We start from the raw sequence: 27,223 nt of genomic DNA, 5'->3' as shown, positions 1-27,223 counted from the left end.
GTGTGTGCCTGCGTGGGCGCTCTCCCACAGGGAAGCACGCAATACTGGCTCAGGAAAGAAAACGTAGTTCTCACTGGGGGTTGTGGGCAGAATGTTAAAACGGCACTGCTTTTGGTGACCTTCCCCAAGGAAGTGACATTTCAGCTGAATGTGATGCTACCATGAAATAGGCCTGTAGGAGAGGAAGAGGGTGCCTGGCAGTGCCAGAGCGCTACTGTGCCCAGCCAGCCCACCAGTACTTGGCTCTTCTTGGCTGCACCCCACGGCGCAGCCCCAGACTTCGGCACTGCACCTAACCATGCTCCTGAGAATTCAGTATCTTTCTGCTGCGGGCTCCCAGGCCAGGCCTGGCACCCAGCAGGGGCCAAATCGGTGGCAGCCAGGATGCTTGCTCTTCACGGGGCTCGGGTCCCTGCCCCACTGTGGTCTTACCGGTGGTAAAAGCTCAATGAACACCTGCAATGGTCTATTGGACGTCCCCCACCCCCAGCCCCCGCCACTCCAGAGGGCAGAATCCAGCTTGCCTGGCCAGCTCAGGCTTGGGGCAAACGCAGGGGGCCGCGACTGGGGGCGGCTCCCTGGAGGGAGTGGCTTTTCCTGCTGAGCTAAGATGTGGGCCCCGTAGACCCCGCGGGATCTTGAGGCGAGCACCCCCACCCCCAGGCGGACCTCGCCGGGCGGTGAGCTCATCGGGGGTGGGGGGTGGCGGCGTCGCCAGGCGGCCCAGCCGCTTGAGCTCACGGCGCCCCCCCCCCCGCCGGCTCCTGGGCGATTTTACCAATTAAGGCTTTCTCGCCGGGCCGGGCGCGGGGCGGGCGCGGGGCGGGGGTGCGGCCAAAAAGAAGGCGGGCAGCGGCGGCCCATTCGCGTGGAGGCGCGCGGCGCTCAGCGGACGCCAGCGGAACCCCGAGGCGCCGGGCGCGGGCACAAAGGCGAATCCGGCGCCACCCCCGCGATCGCGGGCCGTCGGCAGGGACAGCAGGTGAGGCCTCCGCGCGAGACGGTCACCGCGCAGCTTGCGGACCGGGAACCGGGGTGACGAAGGAGGGCGGAGAGGCGCCAAGAACGCAGGCGCCGGTGCATAACCGCGCCCAGGCCAGGCGCAGCTGGGATTCATGAACTTGGAAGTGCGGTGCCCAGGGGCTGCCTTCCCTAATTTACCCGGGAGTGTGTATCTGTGCCCAGGATTGTGGGAGCCCTAGGCCATAGGGGTCCCTCACAGAGAGAGTGTCTTGAGTGTTTGGTAGGACATGGGCTAAGTGGGTGCCACTTCGTGAGCTAGCCACTGCATTATTGTCTGGGGAAGAAGGGCCCCCGACAGCAAGACATCGTGTGGGCTGAGAGTGAGTGGCCACCTAGAAGAAGGACAATTCGCAGCCAATATGGCCCCTGGGAAGGCAACAGTGGGTTCCCCGCTGGCACCAAGCTGCCTTGGGTACGGGGAAGCTGGTTCTGGGGCTGCTGCGCTCCATGGGGGCTGGGGCAGGGGTGTGGCCAGGCACCGAAGGCAGGGGCTCCTCCTTTGGGCCAGATTCCCTGGCTGGGCCCTGTCCCAGGTTGGCTCCGAGCTGGATGTTCACCGCCAGTCAGGATGTGAGCAGCAACATCCCCAGATTCCCTTGCCAGCTGGGTCCCGGAAAAGTAGGTGAAGTCCACTGATAGGTCCACCTGCATGTGCTCCAGGCCATACAGTCAAGGTGGGAAGCTCAGGAAATGAGCGTCCTCACCTGCTGCACGTGGGCTTGCCCTTCCAGCCCAGGTCTCTTCTCACCGTGCCATTCTGCAGGTTTCTTCACCAGCTGAAGCGCCCCTGTAGGAGGGCCTGGCCTGGGGTCTGAGGGCCCGGGGTGGGGTGGGGGCGGGGTGTGTCTAACATCCAAGAATCTACTCCAAATAAGGGAAAATATGAAAGAGCTGGATTTTGGTTTCCAAGGACTGTCCGATCTGGGGGCTTTGGGATGGGGCGCCATCTGGTGGCGATACTATGGTTCCTGGGGACAAAAACCCTCTACACACACTTACCTTGTCCCCCCCCCCAAATAGGAAAAGCCTAGGACTGGAAGCCAGGATATCCAGCTTCTGTCCCCTTTTCTGCTGCGGCTGACTACTGAGCAGCTACTCTGACTTAGTTTCCTTGGTCTCTGAAGATTAAGAAACCAACACAGATGACTCAGTCGATGGCACTTAGTGAAGAGAAAATCAATTCTTACTGTAATTCTTTCCTTGGGAACTTGCTTTCCAGTGGGACAGGGGGATGGACCAGGACAAATCTCATCTTGTCCTGCATGGGTCCTGTCTAGGGAGAGGTTGTGGGTTCCTACTTGCGCCCCAGCTCCCAGACACCATGGTGTGTTTTGTGCAGGTGTGTCTGAAAGCAGTCTGGAGAGGGAATAGTGCACACGAGGTGGGCCTCAGACTGGAAAAACCAATGGGGTGACAGGCAGCCCCAAAGTAAGCATGCTGGACAGCAGGGGAGATGTTGACTGGGACTGCAGCCCCACCATGGGTAATGCAGACACCCGGTGCTACTGCAGAGTCAGCCATATTTGGGCATGACCTGCTGGCTGACCCAGGGCCTCCACTTACTACTAGTCCGAAGTTCAATCTAACAAGCAAGTAGAAGGAAGAGAGACGTGCCTTCCTCAAAGGACATAGAGAAGGGAACATCCTGCGGAGGGGAGGTACATAGGACTGGGAGGAGTGAGTCCACATGGGATGAAGCCCTGGTAGGCTGACTTCTTTTGACTGAAGAGGGTGGCGGTGAGCATCCCCAACAGGCCTATTGCTTCTCTGTGCCTTTGCTGGTCTGTCTCCCCACAGTAGCCTCCCCACTGTTTCCAGAGTTATCTACCAGAAACTTGATTTTGAGTGAATAGCTCCCCATTGCCCTTGCAACCTTCCATGGTTCACACACATCAGTACCCTGGTACCTATCCTTCGGGGCCCCCTCTGCACTGCCACTGGTGCTGAAGCCCACCTAGACCCAAGTACTCAGAGCCTGCCAAGCCTTACTGGAACTCCTGAGCAGGCCCTCTGAGTCTGGAAGGTTCCCCTTCTCCCCTGCCCGGCTGCCTCCTGGGGCCATCGGGAGAGGCATTCCAACAGGAGAGGAAACCCCCAGCGCCCCAGGTGGATGGCAGGGTGGGTCAGGCGTACACTCGTTGTCTGCATGCCTCACTCGGCCCTCTGCCAGTGCCCATTGGCACGCCCAGTCCCTTGCAAGGCTGCTTGCTCCTGGAGTGCTGGTGGCCTCCTGGCCCAGTGCCCCATTTCCTCCCGGGTGGAGTGGGGAGGGAGGGAGGCGGTGGGGACCGGCGGGACGGCGGGCGCAGGTGCGCAGGCCAGGGCCGCGTAGAGCGGGAAGGCGGGCCTGGCACCGGGGGTCTGAGGCGGCTGCTTCCCTGGCATGGGGCAGGCGCGCAAAGCGCTCGCAGCAGCGCCTGGCCTGGGACCCGCGCTCTCTAAGGGCCCGCTCTTGGGATCGGGTCGCTTCCCGCTGTGCTGCGGCAGGGGCGGCCGGCCAGGGTGCGGCCGGAGAACCCCAGGCGCAGGAGTCTGGGGTAGGGAGGGGGTGGGGGCTACGGGGATGGGTCGGAGCCCATGTGACTCAGGGACCAGGAGCAACACCCCCACTCCTCCGCAGGGGCCTTGGAGAAGGAAAGTCCCTTGTATGGAGTGCCTGCTGGAGGCCAAGTGGTCCGGCGCCAGACGCTGCTCAGCCTTTCCTTGCTGCAGCGTTTCCTGCAGTGCTGGTGCAAGGCCACGGGGCTAGGGTGCGCCTTGACCCATTCAGGGCCCAACGACCCTCCCCGGAGCCTCGGAGCCTTGGGGTTGGGTCCGAACTGCCGGGACTGGGGGCTGAAGGGGGCATTCCGACGGGCGGGGTGGGGCGGGTGCGGCCCAAAGCCCCACCCCACAACCCCGCCCACTGTGGCTCCGCCCCCACTGGACCCACCGCCCCCTCCCGCCCGCCCGCATTTAAAGGGCTCGTTCTTTCCGCAGCACAATCTCCACTGTCTGACTCGCCCTTTGTGTGCGGAGGTGCCTGCAACTTTAATTAAAGGGCCGTCCCCTCGCCTAGTCTGCAGCACCGCCCCTCAGCTCCTCGCGCCTCAAAATGAGTAGCTCCCACTCCCGGGCGGGCCAGAGCGCGGCAGGCGCGGCTCCGGGTGGCGGTACTGACACGCGAGACGCGGAGATGCCGGCCACCGAGAAGGACCTGGCAGAGGACGCGCCATGGAAGAAGATCCAGCAGAACACGTTCACGCGCTGGTGCAACGAGCACCTGAAGTGCGTGAGCAAGCGCATCGCGAACCTGCAGACGGACCTGAGCGATGGGCTGCGGCTCATCGCGCTGCTGGAGGTGCTCAGCCAGAAGAAGATGCACCGCAAGCACAACCAGAGGCCCACCTTCCGCCAGATGCAGCTCGAGAACGTGTCCGTGGCGCTCGAGTTCCTGGACCGCGAGAGCATCAAGCTCGTGTCCATTGGTGAGGGCGCGGGTCACTCCCATGGCACGGGGAGGTCGAGGTTGAGGGCGGGGGCTCCACGCGTCCTCCCCTCTCTCCTGGGCCAGCCCCTCCCAGCTACATCCCCCCCCCAGCCCCAGTGCTGCCCCCAGGGCCGCCGGGCTCCAACACGCAGGCCTCGAGAACAAAGGCGCGCTGGCAGACTGGCCGGGCGTGCAGACCGCTACGCGCCCCCGCCCGCCGCACCCCGGCTGGCCCGCGCCCAGGCTGAGCTCACATCCTCCGCAGGCCGCGCCCCCGCCACTGCACCCGCAGTGGAAGAGGGCCTGCGGAAGGCGGGCACTGGCCAGGCTCTGGCCCTGTACCCAGTGCCCCATCCCTGAGGAGGGGGAGTCCCAGGCTCTGCACACATCCCCTCTCCCTTCAGTGGTTTGGGAAGGGCCCTCTGGCCTTTCGGTGCTCCTGTAGTTCCTGAACAGGGAGTTGGAGTTTGTGAGTCCCATTGTCTAGGGCTCTTGGCTTTTTCTTGGCCCTGGGAGATGGGTCCTTCCATTGGAGATGGCTCCAACCCCCGGTTTAGATCTCCCCTCAGGCAACTTGGGGCCAGAGAGGACCATAGCTAGCAAAAGGGCACTTGAGATGAGTTGGCCGCTGATGGGAGCTGGCTTGTAGTCCACTTAAACATCAAGTTACTGTTGAGCTTGGGCCAAACTCTTGCTTCCATGTAGGACTTGCTTTTGTGCATCTAGAATGAACGAGTTGGTTGGGAGGTACTTCAGCATACACTGGGCTCACTGCCAACCCAGTGTCCGTGTCACTGGGCTGATGAGGCTGGCATTGACTGGACCTACTGCAGCATCCCATGCTCTTCTCAAGATGGGGGCCATTCAGGGACCCGCAGCAGAACTGGTGACTGGGAGCAGTGTGTTACAGTGGGAGGAGGAGAGCTTTCTTTTCTTTACAATTCTTCCAGTTGTCCCTAAGGCCATGAGCCTTGCTGAACCTGAGAGTCTGAGGGACACAGGACTCAGGTGCCCCCAGCCACTCAGAGGGCAGGTCTCCAGGGCCCCACCTCTTTCTTTGGAATGCCAGTCGAGGCTGAGGCCCACCCCTCAGTCCCAGCCTCAGTCTAGCTAAGCTGAGTCATCTCTGAGTCTTGGGTGGGGGGGCAACCGGATGTGGGGAGGCAGGCCACAGCCCAGCTGTCTGGGGGGGGTCTCCTCCTCCCTCCTCCCTTCTCCTCCTCCTCTAGTGAGCTGGCTGGAGCAGGCCTAGTTCCCAGAGCTTTGCCATATAAGGCAAAAAAATGTTGGAAAGCAGCAGTGATTAGGGGAGGGAGGGGGCAGGCTAGCCCGGGGGCTGGGGAAAAGGGGTGGGATGGGGCGGGGCCATCCAACCAGGCTGTCTCCCAACCCCAGGCCCTGGTTCTCTTCCCTCCCTCTTTTGTGAGGGGAATGAGGAGGGCTTAGGCCGGCCTCCTATGGACCAGGGGGAGGGTCCAGCCCAACCCACTAAGGCTGATGAGCTTGGCCTTGCGTGTCCCAAGTCACAGCAGGACTCTGGAGGTGGGGGCTTACTAGGAAGCTCTGGCTGGGCCTGCGCCCTTGGTCTTCTCTGAACCTTCCAGTCACCCTTAGCCTGAAGCCCCTTCTCCACCAGCCCCGCCTGTTGTTTGGGGACCACTCAAGGCAGTAGTGCAGAACTTGGGAGCAATCTCAGTTTGGGACCAGTGAGGCTGCTGTGCTTTGAGTGGCTCAGCTGGTCCTTGAGGTCCTGCCTGCTGGATTCAGAGGCTGCCTACCATTGATAGCCCTTTTGGTGTTGTCCATCCCCTTCTTCCCACCCTCAAGTTGACTCATCAGACAACTATTTTCTCTTGATTTTGACGGGGGTGAGGGGGTGGGGGTGGTGTGTGCAGGATTCCAGTGGCTCTTAGAAAGCCCACCCCTTTTCAGGGCCCCACCCTTAGGAAGCTGAGACCCAGAAGTGCCTTGGGTGGGGCCCAGAGCCTGGAGGGGTTGCCATGGTGACAGGGTGCTAGGTGCCCGCCCTAACCACTTCCCCTGTGGTGAGCTTGGCAGCCACCCGCCTGAGGCCCAATGCCCCGTTAGGTGGTGAGGAGGGCAGGCGGTGGCGTGGAGCCCTGCTGAGGCAGCAGGATTCAGGGACCCCACCCATGGCTTCTGCCACCCCAGCTCCCATGCTGGGGCCCTGGGTGCCCCGCCCAGGCTCATCAGTTCTGCCTTTCTCCTCCTTGAGCGGGGTGAGGGGGTCTCTAGAATGTGTCCTGTCTGTCATCCTGGGTGGCACATAGCCCGACCACTGGTTCCTTTGTCCTCACCCCCACCCTCCCCAGGCCTGCTCCCAGTTTGGGTCTGTGGGGGGTGGGGGCGAACTCAGGAAGTGGGGGTGGGGCTCACATCCTCCACTCAAAGGGTCCTTGCCCAACGCCTCTACTTCCCCCTGCCTGCTGCAGCCCTCGGCCCACCCACCCACCCTGAGGCAACAGTTTTCTTTCCCAACTGCCCTACTGGCCAGCCTTCCTCTTCCTCCACCCCCCCCCCCCCGTCCTCTGCCAGGGTCAGGTCAGGGGTCTCATGTCTAGGCCTGCTGGGGCCACACTGCTCCTCCTGCCCAATTCCCTGGAGACTCGTGGAGATGGACAGTTGCAAAGCACCTTTGGGGGAAGGGCTCCTCCAGAGGCCTCCCTGGGCCCTGTCTGCAGCCTGGGTCTGTTGTCTGTCCTTCCTCTGGGCCCCCACGTCCAGAGGGCTTACAGCGACAGCGCTCATTGAGCTGTATCTTCACCATGTGTCAATGGGGGGGGTCTCCTCCCTTCCCAGAAGTCTCCTCTGCTCACCACAGAGATGCTGAGCAGAGAGGGCAGGACCTGCACACCGCACCCCCCCCTTGCCACCGCTCTCCGTACCGCCTGCTCAGTGCTGCCTCTCGTTTTCCTCACAGACAGCAAGGCCATCGTGGACGGGAACCTGAAGCTGATCTTGGGCCTCATCTGGACCCTGATCCTGCACTACTCCATCTCCATGCCCATGTGGGATGAGGAGGAGGATGAGGAAGCCAAGAAGCAGACGCCTAAGCAGCGGCTCCTCGGCTGGATCCAGAATAAGCTGCCGCAGCTGCCCATCACCAACTTCAGCCGCGACTGGCAGAGCGGCAGGGCCCTGGGCGCCCTCGTCGACAGCTGTGCCCCAGGTGAGGGCTGAGGAGGTGGGGGACGGGGGGGGGAGGAGGCGGCCTGCGAGGGGGGCCCTGGGCGCCCCTCCTCCCACCTCATAGCTTTCCTTGCGCCGCAGGCCTGTGTCCTGACTGGGACTCCTGGGATGCCAGCAAGCCCGTGAACAACGCGAGGGAAGCCATGCAGCAGGCTGATGACTGGCTGGGCATCCCTCAGGTAGCCCCTGCCTGGCTGCATGGGCCATCCAGGGGGTTGTGGTCCCCGTGGGGAGATGTGGCACATGCCGGGAACCCGAGGCTTGGAGGTCAAGTGGCTTCTGTCTGCCATCTGTGATAGGTGATCACACCTGAGGAAATAGTGGACCCCAACGTGGACGAGCACTCCGTCATGACCTACCTGTCCCAGTTCCCCAAGGCCAAGCTGAAGCCAGGAGCTCCCCTGCGGCCCAAACTAAACCCAAAGAAAGCCCGAGCCTATGGGCCAGGTGAGGAAGTTGGGCCGGGGATGCTCTGAGTGCTGACCTCATCCCTGCAGGACTTCGAGGTCTTGGGAGCGCTTCTGTCACGTAGGGGCGAGGTTATCAAATGCCCCCTCAGAGTCAAATGAATGGGCCAGGGCTGGTCAAAACTGGCCACTTGGCTAGAAGTTCCCTAAGTCGGCAGCGCAAGGTGGAGTGTGGTCAGGGAGGGAAGGCCCAGCCGCGTGACTGTCAACAGAGACAAAACCCAGCCAGGGTATCGCACAAGAGCTAGGGCTCAGGCAAACCCAAGCGAGAGTTCCAGAAAACAGACCCAGGCCTGTCCCACAGCAAGCATGCAGCTGGGGCACAAGGCCAGACTCTGTGTGCTGGGCCAGGGTTTATGTGAAATCAGTTCACCCAGTTGAGAGCATTCTCAATAGGGTGGTGGCCGGGAAGGATGCTGGGTGTGTAGGGGACGTGCTTCTGAGGGGGGAGGTGCGCTGGGGTGAAAAGGCAGTCCTGAGAGCCAGCTCAGAGCTCCCGGACCCTGCCTGGCAGGCATCGAGCCCACAGGCAACATGGTGAAGAAGCGGGCAGAATTCACAGTGGAGACCAGAAGTGCTGGCCAGGGAGAGGTGCTGGTGTATGTGGAGGACCCAGCCGGCCACCAGGAGGAGGTAGGGCCACTATCAAGCAGGCGGGCAGGGCAGGGCACTGTGGTGCCTCCATTCAGAGCAGGGGCTCATGTGTTCCTTCCTGCCACAGGCGAAGGTGACTGCCAATAATGACAAGAACCGTACCTTTTCTGTCTGGTACGTCCCCGAGGTGACCGGGACTCACAAGGTGAGCCCTCAGCCCAAGGAGAGGCTGGTGGGGCAGGCGGTGGCTGGAAGGCCCTGACCCTGCCCTGACAGTCTGCTCCTCCTGGGGACAGGTCACTGTACTTTTTGCCGGCCAGCATATCGCCAAGAGTCCCTTCGAGGTATATGTGGACAAGTCCCAGGGTGACGCGAGCAAAGTGACTGCCCAAGGCCCTGGCCTGGAGCCCAGTGGCAACATTGCCAACAAGACCACCTACTTTGAGATCTTCACAGCAGGTGAGGAGGGTGTTGCTGAGGCTGGCAGGTCTGAGGGGAGAGCGACAGGGGTCCAGGAGTGGGCCGGGAGCTGAGCTGTGTGTGGTACCTTGTGGCAGGAGCTGGCACGGGTGAGGTGGAAGTTGTGATCCAGGACCCTGCGGGACAGAAGGGCACCGTGGAGCCTCAGCTGGAGGCCCGGGGCGACAGCACGTACCGCTGCAGCTACCAGCCCACTATGGAGGGTGTCCACACGGTGCACGTCACCTTCGCCGGTGTGCCGATCCCTCGCAGCCCCTACACTGTCACTGTTGGCCAAGGTAGGCCGGTCCCAGCCGCCCCCAAGTGGGGGCGCTGTAGACTGGGTCTCCCTTAGGAGGGGGCAGCTAGGGCGAGACTCACTCTGGCCCCTGCCCTGGCACCCTGGGCCTCTATGCTTCCACTGTCTGGGCTCTCTTTCCTCCCCTGCGGGGGCCCCTCCTACTCCTCCTGTCGCCCTTCTCCATCTCTCTTCTCCACGCTTTCACCTTCAGAAGAGCTCGCTCCAGCTGTTTAGAAACCTGCTGCTCTCTGCTCTGCCCACAGGGTCAACGGTACTTGGATCTGTCTTCCTCTGGGAGGGGGCGGGCTGGGCTGGGGGCTGGCGGCTGGTGTGGAATAGCTGGGAGGAGGCCTGGCCTACAGGTCCTCGGGTCACGGTTCTTTCTTGCATGTCCTTCACTGTCCTGAGGGACCCCCAGATTCTGATGGTCCAGCCCTGTGGGAGGGAAGGGTGGGGTCACCCAGTGCCAGCTCCCGGTGGCTTAGCTGGCCCTCTGCCCGCAGCCTGTAACCCAGGTGCCTGCCGTGCCGTGGGCCGGGGCCTCCAGCCTAAGGGTGTGCGGGTGAAAGAGACTGCGGACTTCAAGGTGTATACGAAGGGTGCTGGCAGTGGAGAGCTGAAGGTCACTGTGAAGGGTCCCAGTAAGTTGGGCTGCAGCTGGGAGGGGTGCTGGCAGCCCCAGGACTGCTGCTGGGCAAGCCTGAGGCCCTCCCTTGTCTTGCGCAGAGGGCGAGGAGCGTGTGAAGCAGAAGGACTTAGGGGATGGCGTCTATGGCTTTGAGTATTACCCCATGGTCCCCGGCACGTACACTGTCACCATCACGTGGGGTGGCCAGAACATCGGGCGCAGGTGAGGCCCCGGGTAGAGCCCTCAGAGCCCAGGCAGCATGCGTCTCCCCCTGCTGGGCCCTCAGCACTCCCCCGTGTGGCTTTCTTTCCACAGTCCCTTTGAGGTGAAGGTGGGCACTGAGTGTGGCAACCAGAAGGTGAGGGCCTGGGGCCCCGGGCTGGAAGGTGGTGTTGTTGGCAAGTCAGCAGACTTCGTGGTGGAAGCCATCGGGGACGACGTCGGCACCTTGGGTGCGTTGGAGGCTGTGGTGTGGGCATATGGGGGCAGAGGGTGATGAGGCCACCGCACCAAGGCTGCAGGGTGCTGATGGGACTGGGGGCTGTTGTCAGGCTTCTCGGTGGAGGGCCCATCGCAGGCCAAGATCGAATGCGACGACAAGGGTGACGGCTCCTGTGATGTGCGCTACTGGCCCCAGGAGGCTGGCGAGTATGCCGTGCATGTGCTGTGCAACAGTGAGGACATCCGCCTCAGCCCCTTCATGGCTGACATCCGTGAGGCGCCCCAGGACTTCCACCCAGATAGGGTAAAGGGCGTGTGCTGCTGGCCTGGGTCTTGGCCCCCTTCTGCCTCTGCTTGGGGACTTGGGAGGCCTGGCTGGGCTGGTATCCCCGACGGTGTGTTCCTGCCACCCTGGGTCCTTGGGGGCCTGCACTTGGTCCCCTGAGATCGGGGGGGGGGGGCTCTCATCAGGTGAAGGCACGTGGGCCTGGACTGGAGAAGACGGGTGTGGCTGTCAATAAGCCGGCCGAGTTCACGGTGGATGCCAAGCATGGTGGGAAGGCCACGCTCCGAGTCCAAGTCCAGGTGGGGTGCCCACCCACAGTGGGGGTGGTGTGGTGGGGTAGGCAGGTGCCTGGGCGCCGATCAGTGGGCTGCTCACTCCTGCCCATTTTCTAGGACAACGAGGGATGCCCCGTGGAGGCGGCAGTCAAGGACAACGGCAACGGCACTTACAGCTGCTCGTATGTGCCCAGGAAGCCCGTGAAGCACACGGCCATGGTGTCCTGGGGTGGCGTCAGCATTCCCAGCAGCCCCTTCCGGGTGAGCTGGCCTTTGCAGGCCTCAAGCAGCCCCGTAGCCCATCTCCCTCGGGTGCCTGCTTGGTGTTTAATCCAGCTCTGTTAGATAGACGGCAAAGACCGTACACTTCCCCCATTTCAAGTGTACAACCCGGAGGTTTTGAGTCCATTCAGAGGTATGCAGCCATGATCACAGCCAAAGGTTAGGACACGGTCATCATCCGAAAAAGAAACCCCTCTATCCTCCAACTCCCACTCCTCCAGCCCTGGCTGTGTGCGCTTGCCTGTTCTAGACGTTTGCTATGGATGCGTTCGTACAGTATCTGGTTGCTGTCGCTCCGCAGCCCGTTTCAGCACGGTTCCCCCTTGACCATGGCCTGGATCAGCACTTCCTGCTTTCTTATGCCCGAGTAGTATTCCATGATATGGACGGGCCGCATGGATTTTTTGCCTTTTGGCTGCTGTGAATAATGCCACTGTGAACATTTGAGGACAAGCGTTTGTGGGGTTGAGTGCTCTCCTCTTCTCCAACACGTTGATGCCTTGGGGTAGAACTGCTGTGCCCGACGGTCACTTCATGTTTAATCATTCGAAGAACCACTAAGCTGCTTCCTGAGGTGGCTGTACTGTTTTGTGTGCCTGTCAGCAGGGCGTGAAAAAGCCCTGCCTCTCCTCCAGGCTGCTCATGCCCTTGCACTTGCCCCTGTGCCCTGCAGGTGAACGTGGGAGCCGGGAGCCACCCAAACAAGGTCAAGGTATATGGCCCCGGAGTAGCCAAGACAGGGCTCAAGGCTCATGAGCCGACCTACTTCACTGTGGACTGCGCCGAGGCCGGCCAGGGTAAGCCCTGCCCCGAGTGGGTGGGCGAGTGCGTGAGGTGTGTGTATGTGACCCCGGCCTCTGCTCCAACGCCCAACTGCAGGTGATGTCAGCATCGGCATCAAGTGTGCCCCTGGCGTGGTGGGCCCCGCGGAGGCTGACATAGACTTTGACATCATCCGCAATGACAACGACACCTTCACAGTGAAGTACACGCCCCGCGGAGCTGGTAGCTATACCATCATGGTCCTCTTCGCCGATCAGGTGGGTGCTGCCGCTCCCAGCCCCTGACGGCGCTGCGCGTTGGGGTGCTGCTGTCCCCTGAGCCCTACTCCTCCTGCCCCCTGCAGGCCACACCCACCAGCCCCATCCGGGTCAAGGTGGAGCCCTCCCATGATGCCAGCAAGGTGAAGGCCGAGGGCCCTGGCCTTAGTCGCACTGGTGAGGATGGGCAGCACCCTGTGGAGCAGCCAGGGGGCCCCAAGGAGGCTTGGGGGAAGGCGCCCTTACATGGCCCCCGTGTTTCCTCAGGTGTCGAGCTTGGCAAACCCACCCACTTCACGATCAATGCCAAAGCTGCTGGCAAAGGCAAGCTGGACGTCCAGTTCTCAGGGCTGGCCAAGGGGGATGCGGTGCGTGACGTGGACATCATTGACCACCACGACAACACCTACACGGTCAAGTACACCCCCGTGCAGCAGGTAGTTACCCTGACCTCCCAACAGCTGCACTCCCCAGCTACACCTGCCAAGCGTGTGGGCTTCCTCGAGTGGCGGGCTAGGTGGGCTGCTCCGGAGGGCTTCCCGACCACTCTCGATTCCCACCTGGGAAAGAGCCAGCATAGAAGGCTGGGGGCGGGGGAGCAAAGCCAGTGTTTCTCTCACCCTCCCTCCATGCCCAAGTGGGAAAGACACAGGCCGGGGAAATCAAAGTCCTGACTCATGACTCTGCCTTTCTGTGCCCTTTCCAGGGTCCAGTGGGCATTAACGTCACTTATGGAGGGGATCCCATCCCCAAGAGCCCCTTCTCGGTGGGGGTGTCTCCAAGCCTAGACCTCAGCAAGATCAAGGTGTCTGGCCTGGGAGAAAGTAAGTAGTCGGGACCCTGTCACAGTCACTGAGCATGCCCCAGGGGCTGCCTCGGCTGGATGCCATATTTTTCTCCCTGGTTCTGTCATCTCAACAGAGGTGGATGTTGGCAAAGATCAGGAGTTCACAGTCAAATCGAAGGGTGCTGGCGGCCAAGGCAAAGTGGCGTCCAAGATCACGGGCCCCTCGGGCACAGTAGTGCCCTGCAAGGTGGAGCCGGGCCTGGGGGCTGACAACAGCGTGGTACGCTTTGTGCCCCGAGAGGAGGGGCCCTATGAGGTTGAGGTGACTTACGACGGTGTGCCTGTGCCTGGCAGCCCCTTTCCTGTGGAAGCCCTGCCCCCCACCAAGCCTAGCAAGGTAATGGGGTATCCCCACCTCATCTTCTCCAGGCTCACCCTCCCCCTTTCTCATTTTTGTCCTCATGGCCAGTGGCCCTGTCTGGGCCCCTAGCTGGTGGGGGAGGGTAGCCAGAATAAGAGGAGGTAGATGTAAAGTCAGGCTGGGGATCTGGGGTCAAGGGTCAGGGAGGTGATAACGGGTTTGGTTCCTGACCTGTCCCTCTTCCCTCAGGTGAAGGCGTTTGGGCCAGGGCTACAGGGGGGCAGTGCAGGCTCCCCTGCCCGTTTCACTATTGACACCAAGGGTGCTGGCATGGGCGGCCTGGGCCTGACAGTGGAGGGCCCCTGCGAGGCCCAGCTCGAGTGCCTGGACAATGGGGATGGCACATGCTCTGTGTCCTATGTGCCCACCGAACCCGGAGACTACAATATCAACATCCTCTTCGCCGACACCCACATCCCCGGCTCCCCATTCAAGGCCCACGTGGTTCCCTGCTTTGACGCATCCAAAGTCAAGTGCTCCGGCCCCGGGTTGGAGCGGGCCACGGCTGGTGAGGCGGGCCAGTTCCACGTAGACTGCTCGAGCGCAGGCAGTGCGGAACTAACCATCGAAATCCGCTCTGAGGCAGGGCTGCCGGCTGAGGTGCACATCCAGGACCATGGTGATGGTACACACACCATCACCTACATCCCGCTTTGTCCTGGGGCCTATACTGTCACCATCAAGTACGGTGGCCAGCCTGTGCCCAACTTCCCCAGCAAGCTGCAGGTGGAGCCTGCGGTAGACACTTCAGGCGTCCAGTGCTACGGGCCTGGGATCGAGGGCCAAGGTGAGGCCCCCCACCGCGGAACATGAGGGCAGAGGGAAGCCAGTGCCCCTAGGGTCCCTGGAGCCCCATGCCTCCTCCCCATGCCTGCCTCTGCAGGTGTCTTCCGAGAGGCTACCACCGAGTTCAGCGTGGATGCCCGTGCTCTGACGCAGACTGGAGGGCCGCACGTCAAGGCTCGTGTGGCCAACCCCTCAGGTAACCTGACTGAGACCTATGTGCAGGACTGTGGCGACGGCACATACAAAGTGGAGTACACCCCGTATGAGGAAGGTAGGTGCTGGGGCTCCCAGGGGACGGGGGCTGAGAGACCGGGCAGCCTCAGCTCCTCCTGACCCGGCCTGTCTTCCTCCAGGACTCCACTCTGTGGACGTGACCTACGATGGCAGCCCCGTGCCCAGCAGCCCATTCCAGGTGCCTGTGACCGAGGGCTGTGACCCTTCCCGAGTGCGTGTCCACGGGCCAGGTATCCAAAGCGGCACCACCAACAAGCCCAACAAGTTCACCGTGGAGACTAGGTGAGCAAGCGTCTGGGAGGCAGGGGCTGTGATGGGCCTTGGAACCCCAGGAAATAATGGGCTATCCATTCGGACCAGGGGAGCTGGCACTGGGGGCCTGGGCCTGGCCGTAGAGGGCCCCTCCGAGGCCAAGATGTCCTGCATGGATAACAAGGATGGCAGCTGTTCGGTCGAATACATCCCCTACGAGGCTGGCACCTACAGCCTTAACGTCACCTATGGTGGCCACCAAGTGCCAGGTGAGAGGGCGAGGTAGCTAAGGCTGGCCTGGGACGAGCTGCCAGCCCCCGACCCTCTCACACAGCTGTCCTCCTTCCATCCGCAGGCAGTCCCTTCAAGGTCCCTGTGCATGACGTGACAGATGCATCCAAGGTCAAGTGCTCTGGGCCTGGCCTGAGCCCTGGCATGGTCCGTGCCAGCCTCCCTCAGTCCTTCCAGGTAGACACGAGCAAGGCTGGCGTGGCCCCACTGCAGGTCAAAGTGCAAGGGCCCAAAGGTGAGTGTTCAGATGCCTGGGAGTGGGTGGTCAGGAGAGCACAGTCCTCTTGGAAGAGGCTGGGGAAGGAGACCAGAGGCCCAGCACTCAGAGGCTTCAGGAGGAGTTCATGGAAGATCCTCAGGTGACAGTGATGCCAGTGCCCAGGGACAGAGGGCCACCAGGAGGTAGAACAGACAGTACTTGGCCACTGAGCAGATGTGGCAGGAGGGGGGGTGGGCAAAGCTCCAAGATGGCACTCAGATTAGTGTCTGGTGTCACAGGGGCTCAGGACCATTCCTAGGGATGGGCAGGCGAGAGCAAAGCAAGGTCTAAGACTGGGGTGGGAGCTGAAGGCCCAGCCAGAGCTGGCTGGTCCAGTGTGGTGGGGCTGAGGACCCAGGAAACTGGCTGAGTCTCTCTCTGGGACTGGGACCAGGCCTGGTGGAGCCTGTGGACGTCGTGGACAACGCTGATGGCACCCAGACCGTAAACTACGTGCCCAGCCGGGAGGGGCCCTATAGCATCTCAGTGCTGTATGGGGAGGAAGAGGTGCCCCGCAGGTAAGAGGCAGGGCCTACTTACTGCCTGTGGGAAGGTGCCTGGGCTGAGCAACAAGAGCCCTCCTGACCATTCATGTCATACCCGGGCCCAACAGTCCCTTCAAGGTCAAGGTGCTGCCTACACATGATGCCAGCAAGGTGAAGGCCAGTGGCCCCGGGCTCAATACTACTGGTGTGCCCGCCAGCCTGCCTGTGGAGTTCACCATTGACGCGAAGGATGCGGGAGAGGGCCTGCTGGCTGTCCAGATCACGGTGAGCGGGCTACCTGGGTGGCTGCCTGGCTCTGCCGGATTGCAGCTGCAGGCACGGAGAAGGCAAGGGACAAGAGGGGCCTAAGCCAGCGAGTTGTGCAGTATAGGGATGCAAGTAGGGTGAGTGGACCAGTCTGGGGCTGTGGTCTCCCTTGGGAGCCGTACCAGTGAGGCCAGGTCCCCTGCCTCTAGGATGGTGGTGACAGGCACAGGCCTCCCCATGCACACACTTACTCACCGCCGACTTTGAGCACATGACCAAAGCCCTTGGTGCCTCAGCTTGCCCACCTGTAACATTCTCGTGCGTCAGGAAGAAGGATAGGACCTTGAGATCCTCAGGGGAGCTCTTCCTAGTGCTGGAGCAGGCCCTGGGGCGGAGGGTGGGAGCCAAGAGGCAGTCATGGCAATAAAGCAGGATGGGCACCAAGCTCCCTGGCCCCCTGCCTGTCACGTGGGGGCACACTGGGCATTTGGGACTTCCCTTCTGGATCCTGGCCGTGGCCAAGTAAAGGATGGACGATACCGAGTACAGGCAGCAGTTTTGAGCCATGGCAGTTGAGTGACTCGGAAGCTGTCCCTGCAGCAGTGGTCCTTGGTGTTTGTTCCTTCAAGAAGTTCTGAGGTAATCCTGGGCCTGGCTGGGCTTGGGCCGACCGCATCCCCTGTGCTCTGCCACATAGGACCCCGAGGGCAAGCCCAAGAAGACGCACATCCAAGACAACCATGATGGCACGTACACAGTGGCCTATGTGCCAGATGTGACAGGCCGCTACACCATCCTGATCAAGTATGGCGGTGACGAGATCCCCTTCTCCCCGTACCGCGTCCGGGCCGTGCCCACCGGAGACGCCAGCAAGTGCACAGTCACAGGTGAGCCAGCCTGCCGGCGGCCGTGGCGCTCAGCACGGGGCTTGGGTGTGCCTGTGTGCAAGGGCTCGCTGCTTGGGGCGGCGTGTGGGAGAGGGGGCCGCCCCCTTGAGTGACTCACCTGACCTTTCTCCTTGCTCTCTGCCCTCTCACCTCAGTGTCAATCGGAGGTCACGGGCTAGGTAAGCTGCTTGCTGGGGCCACTCCCAATGCCCCTCCTGCCCAGAGGGCAGCTTCCTTTTCCTCTTCCGTGCTGATTCCCAGGACAGTTCCAGCTGCAGCTCTTGGCAGGGACAGAGGGGGAGCTGGAGGGTTAGTGCCCAGGGAGGCCTCCAGAGCAGAGCATGAGTGCTCTGGCCCTCCCTCTCTCTGGGCCTCCGTGTCCCCATCTGAGATGTCGGGTTGCAGCTGAGAGCTTTGGGGTGAGGTGCATCCTGAGAAGCACCCCCCTGGGGGCTCTGAGGTCTGGGGATCTTGGCACCCAGGGGCGGGCAGCAGGCCCTGCCTTCTCACTTCCTCCTTCCGTGTGGCAAGGGCTCCTGCATGGGCTGAGGGGACAAGGGGTCTCCCCTTACCAGTGGGAGGCTGCGGCCCTGGCCAGATCCACAGACCTCCATCCCCATCTCCCAGGGGCCTCTGTGTCCCAGGCCGGGGGAGGTACAGACTGCATGAGTGGGTGGGGCGGGCTGGTAGTGCAATAGCACCAGTGTCGACTGCTTGGGCGGGTAGCATGGCAGGGCCCAGCCCAGCCTCAGAGCCCCAAAGTGCACTCGGCGGCCTGCCCGCCCTCCCCGCCCTCCCTGCCTCCTTCCCTCCCTCTGTCCCCCAACCCCAACCCCAGCAGTGACGTTATTCAGATAGTGCCCAACCAGGCATGGAGGTTCTCCTGCTTGGGCATGGGAGGGGAGCTCTAGCCCCATCCAGGGGCACCAGGGACACCAGTAAGAGGTGACAATTACCTGGGAGCCTCTGGAGGCTGCAGGCCTGGAGCTTGGGTGAGGTGGCCAGGACAAGATTTAGAGGGTGGCTAAGGCCTCGGGACAAGGGCCCAGTGGTTTGGTAGAATAGGCTCCAGGATCTGAGAGGACAGGCAGGGGAGCAGGACTTTGGGGGCAGGGGCAGGGCCAAGACTGGGCCACAGGAGTGGTTTCAGTTCACCTGGCCACTGTGTGCAGAACGGAGGCAGAGAGCCTAGTAAGGGAGCCAGAGTCACCTTCGGGTCAGTCAGAGTGGTGGCTTGGGCCAGGTTGGTGGCGATGCGTTTTAAGTGGGGAGCCAACTTGGGAAGTGTAGTGTGAGGATGGAGCAGCCCAGACCTGCTGACGGATGGCACTAGGCACCGGGCGGGGAAAGTGAGCAGCTGGAGCTAACCGTGAGCTCAGGGCCCGAGTTGCGGCCTGGGCGGCGGTCCAGATCACAAGCTGTGGAGAACGGCTGTGGGTGGGAGGTGAAGCCTCCCAGGGCAGGGAGGGCAGCAGGTGGCCAGGTCTGGAGCTTAAGAGAGCCACGGAAGGCCAGCGTGGAGCCTAGCACAGCAGGAGCCCTCGGCCAGCGGGGAAGCTCCGTGGCAGGCTGGCCGGGGCTACCCCTTAGACAGCCCTTGAGTGGGTTCGGTGCTCCTGGCTGCTTCCCTGCAGGGGCTGGGCTACAGGAAGCACTCTCACTGCCAGGCCTCGCAGCCCACAGCCCCCTAGGCCTTCACGGCTAAGCTCAAACCATAACGTCACTGTCCCTCCCCTTTCCTCGGGCACTCTGGGGCCCTAGAGGCTGCTCAGCTGCTCTGCCCTTGCAACCTAGCGGCGGTGGCTGTGGCTTGGGCCTCCTGTTCCTCTTTCCCCTGGGTGCTGCCACTACCCGCTATGCTGTGCTGCTTGGGCGCTAACCCCCGCTACCTCCCTGTTTCCCTGCTCCCGGCTCCCTGCCTGTGCCGGGCTGCACCTGGCCACCCCCACCACAAGCCTCCGGTTGAGCGAGTGTTCTCAGTTGTCAGGAAACTCCAGTTTGACCTTCAGGCCTGGGGGGCGGGAGGCAAGCGTCTCACACACGCACACGCACACGCGCACGCACACACACACACACACACACACACACACACACACACACACACGCTGCAGCAGGACTCCACCTCACCGCATCTGCACACAGCGCTGGGGTCCAGGGCCGGGCTGTGGACCCAGCCAGGGTGCTGGTGTTGGTCCACAGCACTGGCTGAGGTCAAGTTGGCGGGGGAGATGGCGGCAAACACTCGTGTCCTGACGGCAGTGGTGGCCTCATGGGCCTCTGGGCCCCTTCCTTTCTCCCAGACACCTGTGTGCCACCCATCAGGCCTTCCCCATGTAGGGCTATCCCCAAGACAGGACTCCCTGGCTTGAGGCGGCTCAGGGGAACCTTTCCTGCCTTCTGAGAAACCACTCAGCATCCCAGCTTGGGGCAGGGGTTGGGGGCGGGAGGCCCGGCTGCGCTTGGTGGTGGCAAGAAGAGGCCTGGGCGGGTGGCAAGCAGATGGGAGCAGCTCAAGTGCCGAGCTCACACACTGGCCCCCCCTTTGGGGACCCGCCCTGCCCCACCAGGTGCTGGCATTGGCCCCACCATCCAGATTGGGGAGGAGACGGTGATCACTGTCGATACCAAGGCGGCAGGCAAAGGCAAGGTGACCTGCACTGTGTGCACACCCGACGGCTCCGAGGTGGACGTGGATGTGGTAGAGAACGAGGATGGCACCTTTGACATCTTCTACACAGCCCCGCAGCCGGGCAAATATGTCATCTGCGTGCGCTTTGGTGGCGAGCACGTGCCCAACAGCCCTTTCCAAGTGACGGTCAGGAGGGGCCGGGGTTGAGGGGTCTCGGTGGAGCCTGCCCTGTCCCTGCCCTCTATGACACCAGACTCTCCCAACTCTTTTGTGTTGCTCCGCAGGCTCTAGCTGGGGACCAGCCCACAGCGCAGCCCCCACTTCGGCCTCAGCAGCTGGCCCCACCTTACACCTATGCTCAGGGTGGCCAGCAGACCTGGGTACGGCCTCAGCTGCCTCGTTCTGGCTCTCCTGGCCCAAGGGGACACTTGGGGGCTGGCCAGCGGGGTGTCCCATGAGGCCCCCTCCTACGGCCCCTCACTTGGGCCCTCTGTCTCCACTGCAGGCCCCAGAGAGACCCCTGATGGGTGTCAATGGGTTGGATGTGACGAGCCTGAGGCCCTTCGACCTTGTCATCCCCTTCACCATCAAGAAAGGCGAGATCACGGGTGAGTGAGAGAGGAAAGAGCTGGGGAGCCACAGAGGCCAACATTTGCCAGCAGGTACCCTGACCCTGGCCTCACTACCCCACAGGGGAGGTGAGGATGCCCTCGGGCAAGGTGGCGCAGCCAGCCATAACTGACAACAAGGATGGCACTGTGACCGTCCGCTACGCACCCAGTGAAGCTGGCCTGCATGAGATGGACATCCGCTACGATAACATGCACATCCCAGGTATGCCTCACAGGGGCCTGGGCTCGGGGGGCGGAAGCCTGGGGAGGTGACACAAGACCCCATTCCGCATGGCCCCTTTTCCTGCCTCAGGAAGCCCCCTGCAGTTCTATGTGGATTACGTCAACTGTGGCCACGTCACTGCCTATGGGCCTGGCCTCACCCATGGAGTGGTGAACAAGCCTGCTGTCTTCACCGTTAACACCAAGGATGCAGGAGAGGGTGAGCGGCAGCTCTGATCTTAGCCTGCCTGTGTGCCGAGGGACGCCCCCCTCATCCAGTGTGCCCAAAAGCTGGGTACAAGGGAGATGCTCCCTGAATGAAGCCCCCCACCCTGCCGCCCTGGCCTCTGCTTGCCTGCTGGGGCTCTTCCCCCCTCAGCACACCGTTCCTGGGTGTTGTTCCCATCCTCACCCATGACTCTCTCTAGGGGGCTTGTCCCTGGCCATCGAGGGCCCATCCAAAGCAGAAATCAGCTGCACTGACAACCAAGATGGGACCTGCAGTGTCTCCTACCTGCCCGTGCTGCCCGGGGATTACAGCATCCTGGTCAAGTACAACGAACAGCACATCCCGGGCAGCCCCTTCACTGCCAGGGTCACAGGTAGGTGGCACTGGGAGCAGTGATGAAAGCGGGCAGGTGGCAGGGTGGGTGCGGTCTCCCTCCGCACCTGGACATGCAGTGACTGTCCCCTGGCAGGTGATGACTCAATGCGCATGTCCCACCTGAAGGTGGGCTCTGCTGCTGACATCCCCATCAATATCTCTGAGACGGACCTCAGCCTGCTGACGGCCACGGTCGTGCCACCCTCGGGCCGGGAGGAGCCCTGTCTGCTGAAGCGACTGCGCAATGGCCACGTGGGTAAGAGGTTGAGGGGCAGGGCCTTCTGGAAAGGAGGGAGGCTGTGAGGGGAGGGCATGCCTTTCCCTAGCTGACAGCCCTGCCCTGTGCCCAGGGATCTCGTTCGTGCCCAAGGAGACAGGGGAGCACCTGGTGCATGTGAAGAAGAATGGCCAGCATGTGGCGAGCAGCCCCATCCCAGTGGTGATCAGCCAGTCGGAGATTGGGGATGCCAGCCGTGTGCGGGTCTCAGGCCAGGGCCTCCATGAAGGCCACACCTTTGAACCTGCAGAGTTTATCATCGACACCCGTGATGCAGGTAGATGGTGGTGGCCTACCAGCTGGGGCAAGAGCCCTGGGCTTGGCCCCCCCTGGCTCAGCGGTGTCCCTTCCACAGGCTATGGCGGGCTTAGCTTGTCCATTGAGGGCCCCAGCAAGGTGGACATCAACACAGAGGACCTAGAGGATGGCACATGCAGGGTCACCTACTGCCCCACAGAGCCTGGCAACTACATCATCAACATCAAGTTTGCTGATCAGCACGTGCCTGGTGAGTGTGACACCCACACAGCCCCTGTGACTGAGCCGCCCTCCGTGCCGCACACCAGAGCCTGCCCGTGGAAATGTAACCTGTACGATATGCGGGCTGTGCTCTCTTCCTGCAGGCAGCCCCTTCTCTGTGAAGGTAACAGGAGAGGGCCGGGTGAAAGAGAGCATCACACGTCGGCGACGGGCCCCTTCGGTGGCCAATGTTGGCAGTCATTGCGACCTCAGCCTGAAGATCCCTGGTAGGAGCTGTAGGGAGCCAGGGAGGGGCCCTGGGGAGTCCTGGGCCCCAGCCCCAGGTGGCCCCAAACAGAGAGGTGGGGCCCAGGACTCTTGCTCACCAGGCTGTCCCCCTACCTGCAGAAATTAGCATCCAGGACATGACAGCCCAGGTAACCAGCCCATCAGGCAAGAGCCATGAGGCCGAGATTGTGGAAGGGGAGAACCATACCTACTGCATCCGCTTCGTGCCTGCCGAGATGGGCATGCACACAGTCAGTGTCAAGTACAAGGGCCAGCATGTGCCTGGGAGCCCCTTCCAGTTCACCGTGGGGCCCCTGGGGGAAGGGGGAGCCCACAAAGTCCGTGCTGGAGGCCCTGGCCTGGAGAGGGCTGAAGCTGGAGTGCCAGGTATGCGTGCTTCTTGGCAAGGCTTTTGCTCTTCTGGGCTGGGGTGGGGTCGAGGAAGGAGCTAGCAGCCATGTTGACGTCAGCCATGCTTGGAGGGGACCGAGGCCAGGATAGCAGCCCTCTCTGAAGACACCATGTTTTCCCACAGCTGAATTTAGCATCTGGACCAGGGAAGCTGGCGCTGGGGGCCTGGCCATTGCTGTTGAGGGCCCCAGCAAGGCTGAGATCTCCTTTGAGGACCGAAAGGACGGCTCCTGTGGTGTGGCTTATGTGGTCCAGGAGCCAGGTACTGAGAGCTTGGCTGGAGTCAGGGGAGGCGGCACCTGGGTGTGGGTGTTGGTCTGGGTCTACATGGACGGCTCCACCTTGTTCCCACCCTCCACCCTGAGGTCCCGGGGCCATCCAGGCTATTTGTGGGAAGTGGGAGGTGTAAACACTGACAAACAGGGGCCTTCCAGCATGCCCTGTGTGCTCTCTCCCTGCCCAGGTGACTACGAGGTCTCGGTCAAGTTCAACGAGGAGCACATTCCCGACAGCCCCTTCGTAGTACCTGTGGCTTCTCCGTCTGGCGATGCCCGCCGCCTTACTGTTTCTAGTCTTCAGGTGAGGCACTGAGAGAAACCGCCTGCCTGGGGCTCCTGGGCCCGGCCAGACCAGAGCCGCCGCACAGAGCAGGCCTTGGCCCTGTGTCAAGTGACCCGCCCAGCCCAGCTCAGGGCGCCGGGCCTCTGCTCTGGCCGGGTGCAGCCCATGCTTGGGGTTGGCAGGAAGCACCCCTGCCCGCTGTGTGGAGTTTTTCTCGTGTCTCAGGTCTAAAGGCTTTGAACAGAAGCCTGTGCCCGTTGAGCACCAGGGCTGAGCTTTAAAGAGGGACAGCCTGCCAGGGCTGAGGGCTGCCCTCCATTCCTGCTGCCTGGGTGTATGATTGCAGCGTGTGGATCATGGGGGTGGGGGCGTGTGCATGTAGCTTACTGGCCCCCAAGAATCAGTGGCTCTCCCTCTTTAAACCAAATTGGACGCCAGATGGGTAAGTGTAACCCCAGGGGCCTTCCTGCTGCTGGGGCCCTGCTCTTCCGTGCCCCAGCCACCCTGTCTAACCACATCTGCTATGCTTCCAGGAGTCAGGGCTAAAGGTCAACCAGCCAGCCTCTTTTGCAGTCAGCCTGAACGGGGCCAAGGGGGCGATCGATGCTAAGGTGCACAGCCCCTCGGGAGCCCTGGAGGAGTGCTATGTCACAGAGATCGACCAAGGTGAGGCCCTGTCCCTGCCCGGGCCACCCATCCATCTTCCCTGGCCCTGCTGGGAGCAGTGGGCCTGCCCAGCTGGCTGGAAGCAGACTGAGAGTACAGAAGGAAGGTACAGATTCTGTAAGCAGGGTCCAAATGCTGAGGCTCCCTCAGCCAGGCAACTCTTCCCCCACTTGTGAGCCAAGCCCTTTGGGGGGGTGGTCCGGCTCCAAAGCCACAGCTTCTAGGAAGGAGAAAGCCTGCCGCAGGCCGCACGATGCAGTCTCCCGAGGGAGAGACCCAAAGTCTGGCCACAGGGCTGGCCCACTCCTTAGCCGGGGCCTGGCACTTGCCAGATAGGTCTAAGGCAGCCTGGAGGTGAGAAGAGCTGGTTCAGCCAATTTCACTAGTCTCACGGCTAGTCCTGCCACTCTGCAGCCACGTGACCTCAAGTTCCTGTTGCCTCTCTGCCCCTGTTCACATGCAGGGTCTATGGCATTCGTGGTAACCTTTTTAGGGAGGCAAACAGGTGTTTTGCTCGTAGGTTTCAGTCCAAATGAGCACCAACAGTGGGCTGCTTGGGCATCTAAGGCTTCAGTCCTCAGGCTTCAGGAGGTCTGTGGTGCGGGGCGTGGGTGCCCAGTGTGGTCCCTGGAAGAAGTGGAGTGGGCCACATGGACCTGCTGGACCAGTGGGCAAGGGAACCTCCTCACAGATGCCACTTGCTCGGTTTTGGAGGAGGGACCTCAGGCCTACAGCATGCCCCTCTGTTCCTCAGATAAGTATGCCGTACGCTTTATCCCGCGGGAGAACGGTGTCTACCTGATTGACGTCAAGTTCAATGGCACCCACATTCCTGGAAGCCCCTTCAAGATCCGAGTTGGGGAACCTGGGCATGGAGGGGACCCAGGCCTGGTGTCCGCCTACGGAGCCGGCCTAGAAGGTGGTGTCACAGGTAGGTCAGTGGATGCCGCTTCCAGTGTGTGGACACGGCTGCTGGGGCCCCTCCTCCAAGTTCCCAGTGACAGCAGGAGGCGTGCAGAGGTGACAAAGCTATGTTGGGGGGCGGGGGTGGGAGTCAGGGGCTGGGGAAACAGTCCAGGCCAGCTCTTCCTGACCTCCCACACCCCCAGGGAGCCCAGCTGAGTTTATCGTGAACACAAGCAATGCAGGAGCGGGTGCCCTGTCAGTAACCATCGATGGGCCCTCCAAGGTGAAGATGGATTGCCAGGAGTGCCCTGAGGGCTACCGTGTCACCTACACTCCCATGGCACCTGGCAGCTACCTCATCTCCATCAAGTATGGTGGCCCCTACCACATTGGGGGCAGCCCCTTCAAGGCCAAAGTCACAGGTGAGCCTGGCGTCAGACTGCTGGTGCCCAGCCCAATGCCTGGCCCTCTGGCCACCTCTTAGTGCCCTAACTGGCCTTGCCCTGCAGGTCCCCGTCTTGTCAGCAACCACAGCCTCCATGAGACATCGTCCGTGTTTGTGGACTCCCTGACCAAGACTGCCAGTGCCCCCCAGCATGGGGCCCTGGGTGCAGGTTCCACTGATGCCAGCAAGGTGCTGGCCAAGGGCCTGGGGCTGAGCAAGGCCTATGTGGGCCAAAAGAGCAGCTTCACAGTGGACTGCAGCAAAGCAGGTGGGTGCCCCCACCCCTGCCTGGCCAAAATACAAGGCCAGAGAGAAGACGGGATGACCAGTGCCTGGGAACATTGGGAAGAAAGGGGTTAGGTGGGGCAGGAGTGCCTTTGGGGGCATGCTTGTCACTTCTAAAGCCACTTCCCACATGGGCCTCCCTGCCATCTTTTCTACCCTTCAGGGAAGTGGCTTGGGAGGAGCTGGAGCGTCCTATGCTGGCCTGGGGAGCAGGGGTGCTGGCAACTCTTTAGGAAGGGCTGTCACCCCTTAACAGATGGGGATGGCAGGGGGAGGATACCAAGACAGAAAGAGGGGTCGGCATATTCTCCGCTGAAGGGAGGAGACTTGGAGCTTGGAACTGAGGCCCCTTCTCCACCAGGCAACAACATGCTGCTGGTAGGGGTGCACGGCCCCCGGACACCCTGCGAGGAGATCCTGGTGAAGCATGTGGGCAGCCGGCTCTACAGCGTGTCTTACCTGCTCAAGGACAAGGGAGAGTACACGCTGGTGGTCAAGTGGGGTGATGAGCACATCCCAGGCAGCCCCTACCGTGTCCTGGTCCCCTGAGCTCTGTGCCCGTGCCAGCTGGCAGCTCCCATGATGAAATGTGCCCCACACCCATCCCCCCAACCTGAGCAGCCCCCCTGGTCTCCTCAGCCCCAGAGCCCTGGCCAGCCCTGGCCACCCCATCACTGCAGCCACCCCAGCCCTGCGTTGCACTCACCTGCCTCCACTTGGGAAAAGGAGAGAGGCGAGCAGAGGTAGCCCTTTGGTGGCTCTGCCTATCTTCTTTGGTTCTGGGAGGGTTGAGGGATGGGGGGTACTATGCACAACCACCCGCTAGTTCTCTTCCCTAGCCAAGAAGAATAAAGTTCTGCTTCCATTCTCCTGAGGGTGGCTCTAGCTTTCTTGCAAGGGTGCCTGTGGGCTGGATCAAAGTGTGGGCTCAAGGCACAAGCTGCGAGATCTCCAGGCCTGGCACCAGGGGCTCTTGCTTTTCCCCGCCCATATATGCCTCCCCCAACTCTCGGAGGCAGGTTATTGGCACTCAGGTCTTCTCTGCATTCCTGGGTTCAGACCAATGGAAGGGGAGAGACGTGTAGCACAGCAGACTTGACACTGATGTGCTCTTCCCAGGCCACGCCAGGAACAGATACCATCCTAAGGGAAAGCCAGGCCATGACCAGACTGCAGGAGGTAAACTGCTGGATGGGAGGGCCAGATAAACAGGCCTTGAAATCCCAGCACCCCTGGCCATCTTCCAGGCTTCTTAAATCTGCCACCATCCCCTGGCATAAGGGACTGTCATGAGGACCTCTTGGCCCAAAGTATCTCAAGGCCCCTCGGTGGAAAGGTGGCCCCATTCAAGGTGCTGCCTACTGGCTCAACTTCGCCTTCCTCCCGTCTCTGCCCCAGGTGGCCATGCCTTAACACGCCCTCCTCCCCTGAGAAGGCCTTGCCATGGGTCCCTCTTCTCAGCACAGTGGGGTGATCAGAGCCCCTCGCTTAACTCCTGTGCTGCAGCCCTGTCCATCCCCTCAGACGTCCCACCCAACGATCTCTCACTCTAAAACCCAAATCCAAAACTCCAATACTCTGGCCAAGTCCTCGTTCTGTGGCCATCTACAAAGCTCTGATGTCCTTACGGTGGCCCCTCACAGCCACCCCATGTACCCACTTTCCTCTAAAGGCAGCCTTGCCCCCCTCATACAGGGAAGGGCTTTAAACCCAGC

The 27,223-nt window shown here is 61.8% G+C and overlaps 1 protein-coding gene across 2 annotated transcripts; it reads left to right on the top strand.

Annotated features, from left to right (window-relative positions):
• Positions 1-829: 829 nt before the first annotated feature.
• Positions 830-26,382, top strand: FLNA (filamin A). Of its 2 annotated transcripts, XM_045790697.2 has the most exons (48): positions 830-982; positions 4,003-4,490; positions 7,434-7,682; positions 7,784-7,881; positions 8,002-8,149; positions 8,684-8,802; positions 8,891-8,968; positions 9,060-9,222; positions 9,321-9,521; positions 10,027-10,164; positions 10,250-10,373; positions 10,467-10,603; positions 10,703-10,896; positions 11,064-11,177; positions 11,271-11,414; positions 12,109-12,232; positions 12,315-12,475; positions 12,562-12,652; positions 12,743-12,912; positions 13,182-13,299; positions 13,397-13,659; positions 13,873-14,470; positions 14,567-14,740; positions 14,823-14,985; positions 15,064-15,224; positions 15,311-15,481; positions 15,900-16,023; positions 16,119-16,275; positions 16,955-17,144; positions 17,300-17,323; positions 19,712-19,959; positions 20,058-20,153; positions 20,279-20,381; positions 20,467-20,607; positions 20,698-20,826; positions 21,035-21,208; positions 21,305-21,466; positions 21,561-21,764; positions 21,843-21,995; positions 22,111-22,233; positions 22,355-22,621; positions 22,770-22,907; positions 23,109-23,224; positions 23,740-23,872; positions 24,627-24,803; positions 24,982-25,200; positions 25,288-25,491; positions 25,870-26,382. In XM_045790697.2, exons 2-48 carry the CDS (start codon positions 4,118-4,120, stop codon positions 26,055-26,057), a joined length of 7,944 nt encoding a protein of 2,647 aa, XP_045646653.1. In that variant the 5' UTR covers positions 830-982; positions 4,003-4,117; the 3' UTR covers positions 26,058-26,382. The 2 variants fall into 2 exon arrangements, with proteins under 2 accessions (XP_045646653.1, XP_087716001.1); XM_087859875.1 differs by lacking the exon at positions 17,300-17,323 and having other exon boundaries at positions 831-982.
• Positions 26,383-27,223: the final 841 nt, after the last annotated feature.

Source organism: Ursus americanus, chromosome X, assembly GCF_024610735.1.
Source record: "Ursus americanus isolate L20-20 chromosome X, mUrsAme1.1.p, whole genome shotgun sequence".
Classification (NCBI taxonomy): domain Eukaryota; kingdom Metazoa; phylum Chordata; class Mammalia; order Carnivora; family Ursidae; genus Ursus; species Ursus americanus.
This window is presented reverse-complemented; position numbering and strand designations above follow the sequence as displayed.

Excerpts from the sequence above, each read along its gene's own strand:
- FLNA (XM_045790697.2), top strand. The coding sequence starts at position 4,118 with ATGAGTAGCTCCCACTCCCGGGCGGGCCAGAGCGCGGCAGGCGCGGCT. Across the intron at positions 9,223-9,320 it reads CTTTGAGATCTTCACAGCAG|GAGCTGGCACGGGTGAGGTG; the intron begins GTGAGGAGGGTG and ends ACCTTGTGGCAG. Across the intron at positions 25,201-25,287 it reads CTTCAAGGCCAAAGTCACAG|GTCCCCGTCTTGTCAGCAAC; the intron begins GTGAGCCTGGCG and ends CTTGCCCTGCAG.